Source organism: Triturus cristatus, chromosome 8 (assembly GCF_964204655.1).
Source record: "Triturus cristatus chromosome 8, aTriCri1.1, whole genome shotgun sequence".
NCBI lineage: Eukaryota > Metazoa > Chordata > Amphibia > Caudata > Salamandridae > Triturus > Triturus cristatus.
Window position 1 is genome coordinate 759692036 of NC_140591.1, and position 16452 is coordinate 759708487.

At 47.7% G+C, this 16452-nt stretch overlaps 1 protein-coding gene across 5 annotated transcripts in view; it reads right to left on the reverse strand.

Annotated features, from left to right (window-relative positions):
* Positions 1-16452, reverse strand: part of SHROOM2 (shroom family member 2) — a 463222-nt gene that overhangs the window by 52962 nt on the left and 393808 nt on the right. For all 5 annotated transcript variants that reach the window (XM_085622195.1, XM_085622198.1, XM_085622197.1 and 2 more), the window contains one exon: positions 7620-8168. In XM_085622195.1, the coding sequence (XP_085478321.1) occupies positions 7620-8168 (549 nt within the window). The remainder of the gene's footprint in view (positions 1-7619; positions 8169-16452) is intronic.

Here is a 16452-nt window from a genome sequence, read left to right on the forward strand (position 1 = left end):
TTACTAGAGCTTTGACTAACAAGGGGAGGTGTTCTTTGTCTACTGTACTGGTTTTCGAGCAGTGTTGGTTGGTGGCCCAAAGATTTGACTGCTTCCTCGATCTGGGAATGGAGGCTTAGGTCAGCGTAGTGAGTGAATCTACGTTTGTAACCTCAGTTTTGTTTGGCACAATTTCTCTGAAGAAGTGAGGCAGATAGAGTCAATTATCTTTGCAAGGTGGGCCCCCTGTACCAGGATTTCTGTTTTAAAAGTGCTGGGTTTTAGGAGGTTTTACATTTCCAAGTTTCAACTCGTTTTAGGTCACTTGAAACATCAGTTGATTGGATCTGTGACTCGCAGGTATATTTAATCTGTGTACGAGTGGAATCAAAGGTCGTGGGACTATACATAAATGTTAAGAGTAAGAGACAGCTGAGAGGCCTTGGGTAGCCCATATGTCACTGAACAAAAGGGAGAGGTGACATTTCCTTGTCTAATTTATCGTGAGCTGTCTCTTTGATGTGAACCACTTAAGTGATTGATCTGAGACATGAAACACTGAATTCTTAAATAAAAAGGAAAGACATGATCACGGTCACTCAATTGAGGTTCTGGATACAAATTGCAAACTTGTGCACAAGTAATGACTATTTTCCCAAGTTTTCCCTCTTGATGCAATTGCTCTCGATACATAAACTGCTTATCGATAGGGCAACGGATTCTTGTGAGCAGGGGTGAAAAGTGATTCTTTTCTTGTAAAGCTTGTCCAAAAGCTCACTTCTGTGAGGCTGGAAATCATCTTTATTGGAGAATCTAAGAGCACGACAAACAATATTTTCCTTTGCTTGAAATAAAGGAAAATCCAACAACCATACCACAATGTCAGAGGAATTTCATAGATCTGCGCTCACTCTCCAGCGGCATAGTCTTTTTTGCTCCACCTACCCTCATTACAAAGCTTATGACAGATTAGCAAACGCACTAAGGATATCCCTCTGGCAAAGTGCTATTTATTTTAGAGACATTTTCACCGCTTTGTACTTTTCAACAAAATCTTGTCACAGAAGCTGATCCTACCACGAGTACTATAGGTAGAACACATATCTAATTTCCCATTGTTCTCAAAAAAACCCCTTCCCATTTGCTACCACCTGAAAAAAAACAAAAAAAACTTGATTGCGCCCTTTTCACACATGGTCACTATGCAAGTATTCCACTGAATTATGGGACCTCTTCGCTACCCTCGCACCTGACATCGCTTTCCTTATTGAGACCTGGCTCAAACACATATCCGCCCCAGACTTTGCAACAGCGATCCCCAACAAATATAAAATCACTCACCAGGACCGCACCAACAAGCCAGGAGGAGGAACAGCCATCATCCACAAAGGGACCATACAGTGTACCACCACCAACCATACCACCGCCCGCCGGAACAATTCAACTTCAAGTTCCACACAGACAAGACCACCATCAGAGGCACCCTTGCATCCTAAACCTCAGGCCCATGCTCCAGCTTCTGCAACACCATGCAGACTTCATTGCACCCCTAGCCTTAGACTCCAAGGACTACATCTTCCTTGGTGACCTAAATTTCAACATGACAAAAACACTGCACACCTCCTTGAAAGTATGAGCAGCCTCAGATTGACCCAGATCATCCACGACCCTACACACACCGCAGAACACACACTGGACCCAATTTTCACCTCCACGAACCGTGTCAAATACAGCCACGTCACAGAACTCACATGTACCAATCACTCCTTCGTCCACTTCAGCATCTCCAGCCCCCGTACCACCACCAAGATGAGCAACGCCCCCCCACCGGAGGTGGAACAAAATCTCAGACACCGGCTGGGCGAACGGCCATCAACACCTCCAACCCTGCTACCTCCACCAGCCTTGAACAGGGAGCGAAAAACTTCAACACCTGGAACACCAACTGCACAGACAGCATCGTCTCCATCAAGAGCAACATCCAGAGAAAATCCCCCAAAAAGGCCAGCTGGTACACCCAAGCACTCAGAATAGCAAAACAAGAAAGCAAACAGATGGAGAGGAGATGGCGCACCAGCAAGGACACCTCCAACAGGGCAGCCTTCAAGACCTCTCTCAGCCTCTACCACCGCCTGCTGAGGGCAACAAAGAAGACAGCCCTTGCCGCACGCATCCAAACCAGCGGCAACAACACCAAGGAACCTTTCAACATCATTAAGGAATTCTCCAACCTGGCTGCCAGCAAAAACAATATTACACCCTCACAGAAGCTGTGCAAAAACCTTGCCCACTCCTTCCACGACAAGATCGCAACCATATACAGCAACTTCGAACCCCAACCCACACCTACAGACTTCCTCGACAGATACACCACCACCGTAACCAACTTGAACCACATACTGACCACCTGGAACATCCTCTCCACCCACGACACTACCTCCACCATGAAATCCATCTACTTGGGAGCTCCCACAGACCCATGCCCGCACAACATCTTCAAGGAACTTCAAGGATCGCCCAGAAACTCACCACCCTACTCAACACCTCTATCATTACCATAACATTTCCCGACACCTGGAAACATGCCGAAGTCAGACCACTACTCAAAAAATCCTCTTCCGACCCCAGCAAACTCAAAATCTACCGGCCAATCTCTCTACTCCCATTCCCAGTGAAGGTACTGGAAAAGATTATCAGCAATCAACTCATGGCACATCTGGAGCAGAACCAGCTACTCAACACCTCCCAATCCAGCTTCCGCAGCAATCACAGCACTGAAACCACCCTGATTGCAGTGGGCGACACCAGAACCTTCCTCGACCGAGGAGAAACAGCAGCTTTGATCCTCCTCGACCTCTCGACAGCCTTCAAAACCGTATCCCTCCACACACTGATGTTAATACTCCACCACATCGGCATCCAAGGGGACATGCTCAGAAGCATTACCTCCTTCCTTACCGAAAGAACCCAGAGGATCCACCTCCCACCTTTCATCTCAGAACCCAAGGAGATCACCTATGGTGTCCCCCAGGGCTCATCCCTAAGCCCTACTGTCTTCAACGCATATATGACCCCGCTGGCCAACGTTTATCCAATCCCACAGTCTTAATATAATTTGCTACGCAGACGACACCCAACTCATCCTCTCACTCACCAACGATCCCACCACCACCAGAGCCAACTTTCACAGATGCATGACAAACATCGCCGTCTGGATTAAGAACAACTGACTACAGCTGAACACAGACAAGAAGGAAGTACTGATCGAAGGCAACAGCAGCAACACATGGAACGACTCCTGGTCCTGGTAGCCATCAGACCTAGGATACACACCCACTCCTTTCAACCACGTCAGAAACCTCAGAATCATCACTGACAACAAACTCACCATGAAATCACAGATGAACGCAGTCTCCTCTGCCTGCTTCCTTACTCTGCGCATGCTACGTAAGATCTTCAAGTAGCTACCCTTACAGACAAGACGCAAAGTGACACAAGCCCTCATCACCAGCCAACTGGACGATGGCAATGCCCTCTACACAGGAATCGCCACACACCTTCTACAGAGACTTCACACCATACAGAAAGCAGCAGCCAGACTCATCCTCAGCCTTCCCCGACGAATACGCTTCACACCTCCCCTCAGGAAACTCCACTGGCTCCCTGTACAGAAGAGATGTCGATTCAAGCTGCTGATCCACGCACACAAGGCTGTACACAACCAAGGACCCAACTACATTAACCACAGCCTGAACTTTCACCAACCAACGAGAAAACTATATTCCACCTCCCTTTTACTTGCCCATACTCCCCACATCACCGAAGCAGAAATGGAGGACGCTCCTTATCCCACATTGCAGCAAAGACCTGGAACAGCCTCCCCACGCACCTCCGGCCCATCACCTCACTTCCGGCATTCCGAATGGCCCTCAAAACCTGGCCGGTCGAAAAAGCCTTCGGGCCTGCAAGCGCTTGGTTACCCTATTGGATGATTAGCTGCGCTTTATAAATACAGATTGATTGATTTGAGAAAATGTTCTCCTGTGAATATCACCTAAGTTATATGTTATGTTACAGAAAAATTATACAGCCCACGTTCACCAGAAGATTTCTTGGCTTTGCAATACAGCTGTATTCCGAAGACTAAGCTGCTACATTATAATGTGTAAGCTCGTTTAAATAACCATGTCTTCAGACATTTTGGGAAAAAGTTGAAATCCGTGGCCTGACGAATTTTTATAGGCAGAGAATTCCACATGGTGGGGGGTCTATCACGAGAAGCCTCGTCCTCCAGACTTACTCTTCCAAAATTTCAGAAAGATCAGTTTGTTCACATGGACAGATCTTAAATTGTGTGTAGGTACATATTTTTTCTATCATATTTATCACAAATTTGGGTGCTAATGAATTTGTGCTTTTAAACACCATGCCACAAATCTTAAATCTTATCCCGTGTTTAACTGGGAGCCAATGGAGCTTCTTTAACAAAGGTGTAACATGGGTCTGTCTCGGTAGGCAAAGAACACCCTTGCTGCCTCATTCTGAAGCACTTTGAGTTTGTGTAAGATGGTACTAGACAGGCCAGCATAAACAACATTAGCATAGTGTAGCAGAGAAGAGATGAACGCTATCAATATCAATTTGTGCGCTTTAAATGTTAACAGATTAGCTACTTTCTTCAACATTTTTTGCAAACACATACATTTTGACAGCAACAAACTCACTTGGGCCTGCATAGAGAGATTTCCATCTATCACAACCCCAAGACTCTTAGCAACTAACGAGGGAGGTGGTAAAAGACCTGGTTGAATAGGCCAGCACTGTTGACTCCAAGTGCAAAACTTGTTTTTCAGTAGAACAACCTTTTTTGTCTGCGTTCAATTTAAGTTGGTTTAATGCCATCCACTTGAGAATGTGTCTTGAAAGTGTGCTTATGTGAAACCAGTACCATCTGGTTCGAAACAGTACTTACGAGTCATCAGCATAACTGTAGACACTGCAACCTCAGTCCAACAATTCCACACAAGGAGGCCTGACGTACAGGTTGAATAAATGTGGGGACCATGAGGATCCTTGAGTAACTCCACAGTTCAACTTGTTGGCCTGTGATGTAAAAGACCCTAATCTGACACATTGTGTACAGTCCACAGAAAAAGATTTAAGCCAGCAAAGTGCACTGCCACCTATCCCTGCTTCCTTCGCACGTTCGATTAGAATCTTATGATTGACCGTATCAAAGGCCACAGACGGGTCTAACAGTACCAACGCAGAGTGTTTCCCCCTGTTTTATTTCCTTCTAAATTCATCTAACATAGATACTATTACAGACTCTATATTGTTTAGAGGAGGAAAACGCACTTGGGCAGAGTGAAGAACGCTGTGTCCTGTAAATAATTACACAACTCTAAGACAGTATGCCCCTCCAACAATTTAGCTGGGAAAGGGAGCAGAGAAATGGGCCTATAATCTTTTAATATCAAATGTTCTGGTCCTTGTTTTTTCAGTAGCAGGATACATTCTGTATATTTAAAAATGCTTAAAACAACACCTTGTTGAAGGGAAAGGTTAAGAAAATTTCACAAAGGCAAACCTATTGCCACAATAAATTCTTTTAGGAGAGCAGGAGGGCAAGGATCCCTAGGGGAACGTGTTTTTACTTTGGCAAGTAATGTTCCCAGTAGGTTCTCATCCATTTCTGGAAAGTTTAACAATGTTTCCTTGTCGTACTCCTTATTTGGTTCACCAGGAGTTAATGCCTGTTTAGGAATACCTTCCTTATTTTTCAAAATGTTATCAATAAAGAAAAAATTAAGCTTGTTGCAGAATTCCTCTTTGATTGCTACTTTTTTTGAGGAGGTAAGTTCCTCCATGAGCTTGGATGTTTCTCTCTGTTTATCTGGTTCTTCTAATATCCTATCAGTATAGTACTTCGCTTAGTTTCGAGAAAACTAGTGCTTTACACTCTGCTAACCCATCCTTAAATTTTACATTAGGTACATCTTCATACTTTCTCTGTCACGGACGTTCTAGTAGCCTTAATTTAAGTTTGGCTTCCTTGAGTTCTTGCGTAAACTATGGGGCCGACTTGGCCCTGATGTATATACACTGATTTTGTAACGAGCATGAATTTCAGCTGCAACAGTTAGCCAGCATGTTAAGTCACATTCGGCCTTGACAGCAGACCTACTACCAATGGGTTCAGTCTGCTGAAGTGTATTAACCATGTCACTTTTTTTGACTTGCTTCGAGTACCAGTTACATTTCTGACGGATGAGTAGAGGGAACCCTCCAGGTTGGTAATACATACTCAATCAATGATGGGCAAACCAAATGCATGATATTATTTAAATGTCAGCCACCTTAATATTTTGTAACCACATTAATTTCAGCATATATCCTTTGATATGAGTAGGTTGAGTGATGTGTCGTTGGGAATGTAAGGCCTTCGTTGTATCCGAAAAATGATAACCTCCGTTGACTTTGCCCTCTGAATCTCTCCTATGACCAACATCTGTGAGTATTGTGAAGCCAGAGGACAAATACATTCAAACATTTGCTCACTGATGTTGGCCATGTACTGCTGGGGGCAATATACCAGAAGCCAAACAATGGAGCTCTTATTAAAATCTATTCTGAAAAGTAAAGAGATCTACCATTTCTAGAAATGTACTTTGGAGCTGAACACCTTCAGTTGTTTGCTTAAAATGGCAGCCACTCCTCCACCGTTTCTGCTTCTTTCTCTATTAACATGGAGTAGGGAGTATCCCTCAGGGATAGCCTCCAACATTTCAGATATGGAAACCTCAGTTGACCAAGACTCTGTGTGCAATAACAAATCTGGCTTAAGCGCTTAAGATAGTCGTACATTTCTAACCTGTGCTGCAAAAGAGAACGAGTGTTCAAATAAGCCATTTTAATTTTGTGTACAAAAAAAGTCCCATTTGTCCTATATGAGGTGTGTTGCAGCATGTTTTTGTGGGACTTATGTCCATGTTCTTTAGTGATATAGGCCGGGGACATTTACAACCCAAGTGCCTTTAGCACAAAGGCCTTCTAGGAGGTAAGTTCCACTCCTACCTTAGTTAGTTCTTGCAGTAAGTACCGCAGCTGAGTGGGTCGTATTTTGAGCATAAGGGCTGGCCCCTGGCCCCATCCTGGCACAGACAGGTTTGGCCCACTGCGTGTGGTTGCACTGGCCATTTCTTTATATATCGTTTCTGCTGGTCAGTCATTGGGTGCGCACAGCCTAGAGTGCTAACTTTCACTTCTATGATGGCACTGACACCTGAAAGTGGGTACTCCATAAAGTGCAAGTGCTGATTTTGAACAGCTTTTAAGGCAGTCCTGTCACCTGTCCTTTCAAGTCTCTTGATCATTCTCCAATACCCATAAAAACCACAATTCAGTAAAATAGTCCAAGTAAAGAACACGCGATGCTCACTTCCTAAAACTCTAGTGCAATTTAAAAAGATTAAATTTATAAAACTTCATAAACATTCATCGGTTCATCAGATTCAACAACTAATAAAAATTCACGAATACGTCACATTCAAAATCTTAACAATTTTAACGGTAAAAGTAGATCACTTTTACTCCTCCAAGCTGAAAGCATACAAATAACCAGAAAAGACTTTACTCACTTATCCTCTGCAGGCTTTGGTGAAGGAACTTTGGGAAGGAACTTCCTGCGCTGCTGGGCCTCTTCTAAGAGATTACCATCTTTGGGGAATATCCCCATCATCAAGTCCATTGTTGTCCTCATTTTGACATTAGGATCCAAAATGTCTGCTAGAGATTTATCTCTGACCACAATCTCTCTAGCAAGTTCCTCAGTTTTAATGTCCTCAAGGGTCTTCTCTTTGGCCATCACATAAATTACTGCAGAAGATGAAACACTGCTATCCTTCAAGCTGTTTCCCAACACATCACCTGGTTCTGAATCAATAATTCTTGGCGGTCTATGAACCTCTGCCTCAGGGTCTTGTCTGGTGTAGGCGCAGAAACGGGAGTAGGACTGCTCAGAAGTGCTCAGAGTTTTAATCTGATCTTTCTCCAGGCGAGGGGGTAAGGCAGGTGGTTCAATGGCACTCAGCAGGTTGTGTCTGCTTTCCTTTTCTGCATTACTCTCAGAATGGACAATTTTAATGGGAACCTTCTTCACGGACACGTTGTTAATCACTCTTTCCAGCCTGAAAACAAGAATAAAAATAAAGCTGAGCAAAAAAAGTATGTCACCATACATATTTTAACAGAGGAATACATATAACACAACTGATACAGCTCTGTTGCTTCTGGATACATCAATAAGCATGGCAAGGTCTAAACAAACTGCATTGACTTCCAGTCGCTAATAGGATTACATTTAAATCCCTATGCCTAGTTTATAAAGCATTGCACAAGGTAGGTCCAGATTACTTTAAAAAACAATTTGTTTGGTATACTCCAAGAAGAAATCTTCGATCTTCTGCTGGCAAGCTCCTTGTGGTCCCTAGAAGTAAGAGAGCACATGGGGAGGGGGGGGGGAGAGTTTCATAGCAGGAACAGCTAAACTATGGAACAAGCTACCTTTAAATTAAAAAAAAACAGCCCAAACTTAATTTCCTTTAGGCAATCATTGAAAAACCTGGCTCTTTGAAAATTAGTTGCAGGACGCCACTATGTAGCAATATTTTGTTGTTTAAGCAGCGCCAAGACATCTCAGGGCATTCAAGCGCTATAGAAAAAATCAAATCAAAATCTAATCAAGTAGATACTGTTGCAATAGTCACAGTCCCATTAGTACCAGAGACCTGGTATTTTCAAGTCGGTGGTCTGTACATATTTATGTGGTACTTGTAAAGTATGAACCTAGTATAAGACAGTGGAGTACCGTTTGTAAGAGCATGATACTGATAAAACTCTTCTCAGTGTCAGAATTTGTAAGGAAAGGGAAAGCTTTGTGGCCTTCTATAGAACTCCTGTGGACGTGCAATAAAGAATGCACTTCCTTGTTGCAGTTGCCTGCAATTACAAATTATGAACAATTTAATTTATCATTTAGTGGCTGTTTTCAATACACCCATAAAGTTGGAATCGACTGGGGACGCCTACATCCTGCACTGGGAGCCGTGCCGAGACTCCATTGCCCAGCAGGGTGCGCAAATCCTGCAGAGAAAATAAAAATAAATGAAGCACGGGCTCCCGCGCTTCATTTTAATGAGCCCCCGGGTGGGCCAGTTCTCGGGGGCAATGGCAAAATTAAATAGTGGGGGTCTGCAGGGGCCCCTGCAGCCCCAGGGACCGCCACCTCCTGGGGTTATGCTAAATATATGCAGGGCACACACCCCCCCGCAGCTCCAAGGACCGCCACCTCCCCGGGGCTTCTTTAATTGGATGTGGGGGGGCTATCAGGTCCCCCCCAAGACCCGGGGACCGACACCTCCCCGGGGCATTATTTGAGTATGCGTGGGGGGCACGTGCCCCCCCCCAAAGTCCCTGGGACTGCCACCTTCCCGGGGTTTTACAAATGGAGGGAGCCCTTGATGGCCCTGGGGACTGCCACCCCCCAGGGCCGGCTCCTGCAATGTCCCGGGGTGCTCACCCCCAGGACATTGCTGTTTGCTATGGCAGGGCGGGAGCACGGCTCGTGCTCCCGCCCTGCCATAGCAAACACTGCTTTGCTTCGTTGAAGCGAGAGCAGGAAAACCTGCTCTCGCTTCAACGAAGCAAAGCAGGATTGCTTTTGAGCAAGGGCAGCTGCCTGTCAGCAGCTCCCCTTGCTCAAAAGCAACGCCGGCTCCCGCAGGAGGCGGGGAACCAGCAGGACTGTTGGGCTCCCCGCCGGGGACAAAATTGGCCTAGGGAGGCGGGCCCTTTCCTTTAAAAAATAACAAATATATAATGACCAAGCCCCGGGGGATGGGGTCCCCGGGGCAGATAATTGCCTCGTGGCCCCCCTCCATTAAAAGTAAAAAAAATATATATATACGAGGCCATGCCAAGGGGGATAGGGCCACCGGGCAGATATTGGCCTTGGGAGGGTGGCCGCACGGCACCCTTCCCGTTTTTTCTTTAAAAAAAAGTGGTCAGGCCCTGGGGGATGGGGTCCCCAGGGCCCCAAAAATAGTAAAAGAATGGGGGCCACTCAGCCCCCCCATCAAAAAAAAAAACAATAAAAAAAACACCATCACGCTGGAGGCCCCGCCGCCTCCCTGCACCACTCTGCAAATGCGCCCCCTGGTGCGTTGTAAGATGGGAAATTAAGTCCACATGAATACTTAGGTTCCCGGGGGGCCAAATAGCCCACCAGGTACCTTCAGTAAGCGCCACATAGCTTGTTTGCAGAGAGGTGATCTGAGGCCACGCCCCTTTTTACACCACTCTGCAAACGCATCTCTTGGCGCACTGCTGATGGGGCGATGTGGTCCTCTTGTGTCCCGAGGACCTCAGGACACAAGTGGACTTAATTCCCCAAGCAGCAATGCGCCAGGAGCCGCGTTTGCAGAGTGGTGTAAAAAGGGGGCGTGGCCTCGGCCCACTCCAATCCAGGTGTGTGGCGCTTACTGGAGGTACCTGGTGGGCTAGTTGGCCCTCAGGGAGCTTCAGGAAAGGGGGCCTTTGTCCACCTCTCAGCATTCCCACTGTGTGGGGCTTACTGGAGGTAACAGGTAGGCTAGTAGGCCCCTAAAGGACCCCCAGCAGCGAAGGGGACTTCAATCCCCATCCAAGAGCGCGCCAGGGAGCGCGTTTGCAGAGTGGTGGTTAAAGGGGACGTGGCCTGCTATGAGAACTTAGCAATCCTGTTGTGTGGGACTTGCTGGAGGTAATAGGAGGGGTAGTTGGCCCCCAAGGTTGTCCTTGAGGGCCAACTACCCCTCCTATTACCTGCAGTAAGTCCCACACAGTGGGATCGCATCAACGTCTAAGGAGGACATGCCCCCCTTTCTCCACCACTCTGCAAATGCACCTCCTGGCAGACTACGGGATGGGGGATGAAGTCAAATTTACTCCTGAGGGACTTTGGGGGCCAAGAAGCCCTCTTGGTACCTCCTCTAAGTCCTATGCAGCGGAATTCCTGAGCGCTGGTCGGAGGCCCAGCACCCTTTCTCCACCACTCTGCAAACGTGACTACTACTTAAAGAAGCCTCTTTCTGCACCTCTGACTTACATGTAGTTTTAACCCCCTTGCCCTATAATGTACTAGGGCCTTACAGAGGTGGTACTGCCAATCACAGGGGTACCCCAATGCATAGTGTTCCCTATATACTAAGTGTCTTTTAGCATAGCACTGGCTCTAGGCCTGGTTAGTCAGTCAGTTACCACCAGTACCCGTCAGCAAAAAGTTGGGGGCACAGGATGACTTTGCAACAAGGCCTCTTTCTGCTCCTCTGTGGTTCTTTGTGCACATCTCTTGCTTCTTTCTCCACCTTTCTTCATCTTTCTGAACTTCTGTTGCCTCTTTCTGCATTTCTCTTGCTTCTTTCTGCGCCTTTCTTCCTCTTTCTCCACGTCCTACCTCTGTAGGCATAGTTAGAAATTAGCATTTAAAAAACCTTTGAAATTCACTGAAAAAACCATAGATTTCAGGAACGTTATAGTTAGAAATTAGCATTTAAAAAACCTTAGAAATTCACTGAAAAAACCACAGGTTTCAGGGACGTTATAGTTAGTTGGACATGTCACTCGTACAAAACCAGAGAAATTCGGCTGTTATAGTTAATTAAGCTAACTATAACTCGTGTCCCCACAATGCACTGCTGATGACGTCACATATTACATCATTCATTTTTTTTTTTTTTTTTGTAAACCGATTTTATTAAGCATTTCTTCTGCAACTCCATACAGTTCAGATTATTCATTGGAACCGTACAGTCAAAACAGATTTACGATAAAAGCTCTAGGTATTAACTGTGAACATTCATAATTCCTTATAATGAAAAACGTTTACTACTCAGTATATCACTAACACGTTATGTGTTCCGAAACTTGTTGGAGAGGTTTCGTTGTCCTTTTGACATATCCTTTATTCAGCTAGCTTCTTTTTCTGCTGACATGGCTTCTTGGTCTAATAAACACAGATAGTTACTCAACTCCCTCTCCTCCCCCCACCCATCCCCTAGGCGTGCCATCTCAGGTTGCAGGAATGCCTCCCTCAGCATCCGGCCGCTGCTCTAGGCTGTCCCCCATGCGCATAAGGCCCTGAAGCAGACCCTCCCATTGTGCTGCCATCGGTGTCTACGCAGACCCAGTGTTTCCTCCCGTAAGATGGCTATTCCTTCTGCTTTAGCCCATGCTATGAGGGAATACCTCCCTGCCCTCATGCGTGGTGGGGACTGTGCCTTCCATCTCTTTGTTAAGAGGCGGTTGGCAACTACCAGCCCCAGGTCGAGGAAGCGAGAAGTGACTTTTGTGGCCGGGGTCCTACGAAATTGATGTAATAAGTAAGTAGGCCACTCAAAAGGTATGCTGCTGCTCGTGCACACGCACAATGTCTCACTAATAGCCTGCCAGTAGGTATGCAGTGTGTGACAGCCCCACAGCATGTGCACTAGGCCAGCCCCCACCTCTGTAAAGCAGGGGCACGGCAAAAGTACCTATTGATCTTTTCGGGAGTGAGAACTGCTCTGTGGACTATGAATAATTGGATTTGACGGAACCGCATGTTTCTGGGAATACGCTTAGGACTCTTCAATATTTTTTCCCACTCCCTATCTTCCAGCTGCCTCCCCAAGTCTTCCTCCCACCTGCGTCGGAGTGAGTCTAATTTTATCACCGCATGCGTGTGGAGAGATGCCGCAAACCACCGGACTAAGTGCCGGCCTCGACCCATTACGTGGAGATACTGTATCTCTTCCTTCATGTCCCCCCATCTAGAGGTCAGGTTAGTGATCAAGAGCGGTGCCTTAAAAATGTGCCTGTGGGATCCCCAGCTCTGCGGTAAGGGACTCAAATGATAGGAGCGTGCCATCCCGGTTCAGATCCCCCAGGCTCTGTATGTCGGCTTCGTGCCACTCCCGAAGCTCCAAGGATGTGAGCACCCCAGGCCCGCTGGGGGAGCCCACCAGCGGTATAGCAGGTGCATAAGGGACTAGGTCTTTAGTGATATACAAGCAGCGGCGGAAGCATTTGTAAGCCACCGCTAAAAGGAGGGCAGCCGGGTGAAAAAGCCCAGTAATGCAGTCCAAAGAAAGGGGGGGTGCTGTAGTCGCCGCATCCTCTCGACCTCTGTCTGCGAGCCATCGGGCTATCCACTGCAGTTGCGCAGCTAAATAGTAGTGTTCGAAGCAGGGTGCAGCCATGCCCCCCTGGTCCGCGGGCAAGTACAACTTCGCTAACGCTATCCTGTGGCGTGCATTACCCCAGAGGAAGTCTCTAAGGAGTGTAGCGAGTTTGTTAAAAAAGGCCGCCGGGACATACAATGGTAGGTTGGCGAAGTAATATAGGAGGCGCGGAAGGATCACCATCTTAGATAACGCCACCCTGCCTGTGACTGAGTGGGAGCATCTTCCAGAAATTAATTTGCGACTTGATGGCTGTTACCGCACGACCCAGATAGCCATCGAAGAGGTCAGCCGGTTGACGGTATATCTGGATTACCAGATAGCGGAACGTATCAGCCTTCCACTGCACCTGCGTGCCAGCCAGAAAATAGCCCGGATCCTGAATGTCCCCCCCAAACACATACAAACAGGATTTATTAGCGTTCACCCGGAGTCCAGAGAGAGCAGCAAAGTCACGTAAGATATGTTCTAGGTGAGCCGGAATAGCTCCTACATCTCTCACGAAGACTAAAAGGTCGTCCGCGTATAGCGAGACCTGGTGCGTTGCATCCCCTAGGGGTATTCCCACTCCCAATGTTGTCTACCAGAGGCTCGATTGCCAGCGCGAACAGGAGGGGCGATAGCCGTCATCCCTGCCTGGTTCCCCTGCCTATCGGGATGCTATCAGAAATGTATAGCCCTAACCGCACCCGGACTGTGGGGTTTTTGTATAACAGGCCCACCATTTGTAGAAATTCCCAGCCTAAATCATATCGCAACAACACCGCCGCAGTCAAAAGCCTTCTCGAGGTCTAACACCAGGCACCCCGCCCTGGGCCACTCCTTCCCGCTGTCTGCCGCCACTCGGAAGAATCTCCGCAGGTTCAACGACGTACTGCGCTTGGGTACAAACCCATTTTGGTCGGTATGGACCAACTCGGGGACCACCGGCACCAGGCGTTCCACTAACAGCTTAGCAAAGATTTTGTAATCCGCATTCAGGAGCGCCAAGGGCCTGTATGACCCTAGGTTTTCAGGGTCCCTGTCTGGTTTGAGGAGGGACATCAGGTAAGCCTCTCGCATTGACGGTGGCAACCCGTTATCTATCATGGCTGTGGAGTAGAGAGTGTGTAGACGCTGCATTAGAACATCCCGGTAAGCTTTGTAGTACTCAGCAGGCAGGCCATCCGGACCCGGCGTCTTCCCGGACGCCATGGACCCAATCACCTCTTCGATTTCCTCCAGGGTATGGGGACCATTAAGTGCCTCCTGGTGTGCCCTGGAAGCCGTCGGTAGCTGAATCGTCACGAAAAATCTCTCTAGGTCGGGTTCAGAGCAACGCCCCCTGGATTGGTACAGTCGTGCGTAATGGTCCGTCATTGCCCTGTGTATCTCCCTTTGGGTGTATACCAGAGAGCCCTCTGGTATGTGTATTGCCCCGATTGGTGTATGCTTACTCTCTTGTTTCAGCAGCCAGGCCAGAAGTCGGCCCGCTCTGTCTGCTTTAGCGTGTGTGCGGGCTGCGTAATTATGGCAGAGCAACCTCTCCATAAGTTCTGCATGTTGTGCCCTGAGGTCCTCTAATTGTCCTGACTGTCCACCCCCACCCTCTCCTTCTCTTTCGTATTGGAGCAGTTGCGCTTCCAGCCTCGTGAGTGCCATGGACAGTTGTTTACGCAGATTCCACGTGGCCCCAAGACAGTGCCCCCTAATAGCTATTTTGTGGGCATCTCACTCCACAAGTGCGGAGCTCGCCGTCCCCTCGTTGTGCTCAAAGTATTCCAGGGCAGCTGATCCCAGTGATGCACGGAATTCTGGGTCCTCCAGTGCAGCAGGTTGGAGGCGCCAGGTGGGTATGGGAGGGCGACCAGGATCCCAGTTCAGTCGGAGCCGTAAAGGATTATGGTTGGAGTGCGTCCTACCTAGGTATTCCACTACCTCAACCAAGGGTACCAGAGACTGCGAGCCCACCACCCGGTCCAACCTCACATGTAAACCGTGAGCTGCAGAATAATAGGAGTAAATGCGGTCTGTGGGGTGCAAGACACACCATACAGCCAGTACTGCCCATTGTGACAACCAGTCCGCAATCGCCTGTGCATTAGAGGTTGCAGTCGTTGCCCGAAGTGGCGGGAAGGACCTGTCCGTGTGTACATCTAGGACCGTGTTGAAATCCCCTCCCAACAGCCAAGGCATGGAGACAGTGTTACAGATAGTCACGCCAGGAACGAAGATTGATCTGTGTTTGGGGCATATATTTAGCCTAAAAGCACCTTCTGGCCATTAAGTATCCCCTTCACTAAGGTGTAGCGGCCATCAGGGTCTGTCATGGTTTCCTCACAAACGAATGGGGTACCTGCGCTCACCCAAATTAGCGTGCTCCTCACATGTGCCGAATAAGTTGTGCCATAAACGTGCCCTCTCCAGCGCCTACGCAGCCTATCAAGCTCCAGCTGAGTCATGTGTGTTTCTTGCAGCAGGGCGATTGCTGCTGAGTGTCGTTGTAGATATGCAAATATGGAGTAATGGCGCCCAGGTGTGTACATGCCAAGAATATTCCATGTGATTATATCAGCTCGCGCCATTTCTGCTTGTAGTGATCAACAGAGATACCAGGGGCAAGGCATCGGGTGGGGCGTCTCGTGGGAAGCGGAGGCTAGGGGACTGCATGAGTGTGAAGGACTGCTGCATCAGATACAACTACATAAAACAAACCATGAACAACTGAACAACTGAACATCTGGGGCGGTCATTTCGCGATGGCCGTCCAAACTTCTGTAACACAGACAAATTCTGAACTGAGGCAATGTGTTACCTATGGGGGTTGCGTGCTAGCGATGTTATGTTATAGCCTTCCCCTTTACTGCCAGTGTGTCTAGTGTGTCAACTATCTAAGCTCCAGAACTGTCCCGCATGGCCAGCAGCTCGCGAGTCTGTCAATCCATATAGCTATCTATGTAACCTCTTGTGGAGCCATGCTTTTCCCCAGTGACAGGCATCCCACCCAGGTATCATCACCATGTGAGGGACGTGCGACGTGTAACTCAAATGAGCCTCCACCCTCCTATGTACCAGCTAGCCATATTATGCAGTACAGTAAATAGCATTCTACTTGCATGAGCAGCGCGCATTAAAGTACATCATTCCGTCGCTTCATCCTATAATGCCGTCAGCAGTTTGTGGGGTGACCAATGGCAGACCAAGCTCTTCCGAGTTTTCTGAGGATAGTGACGAG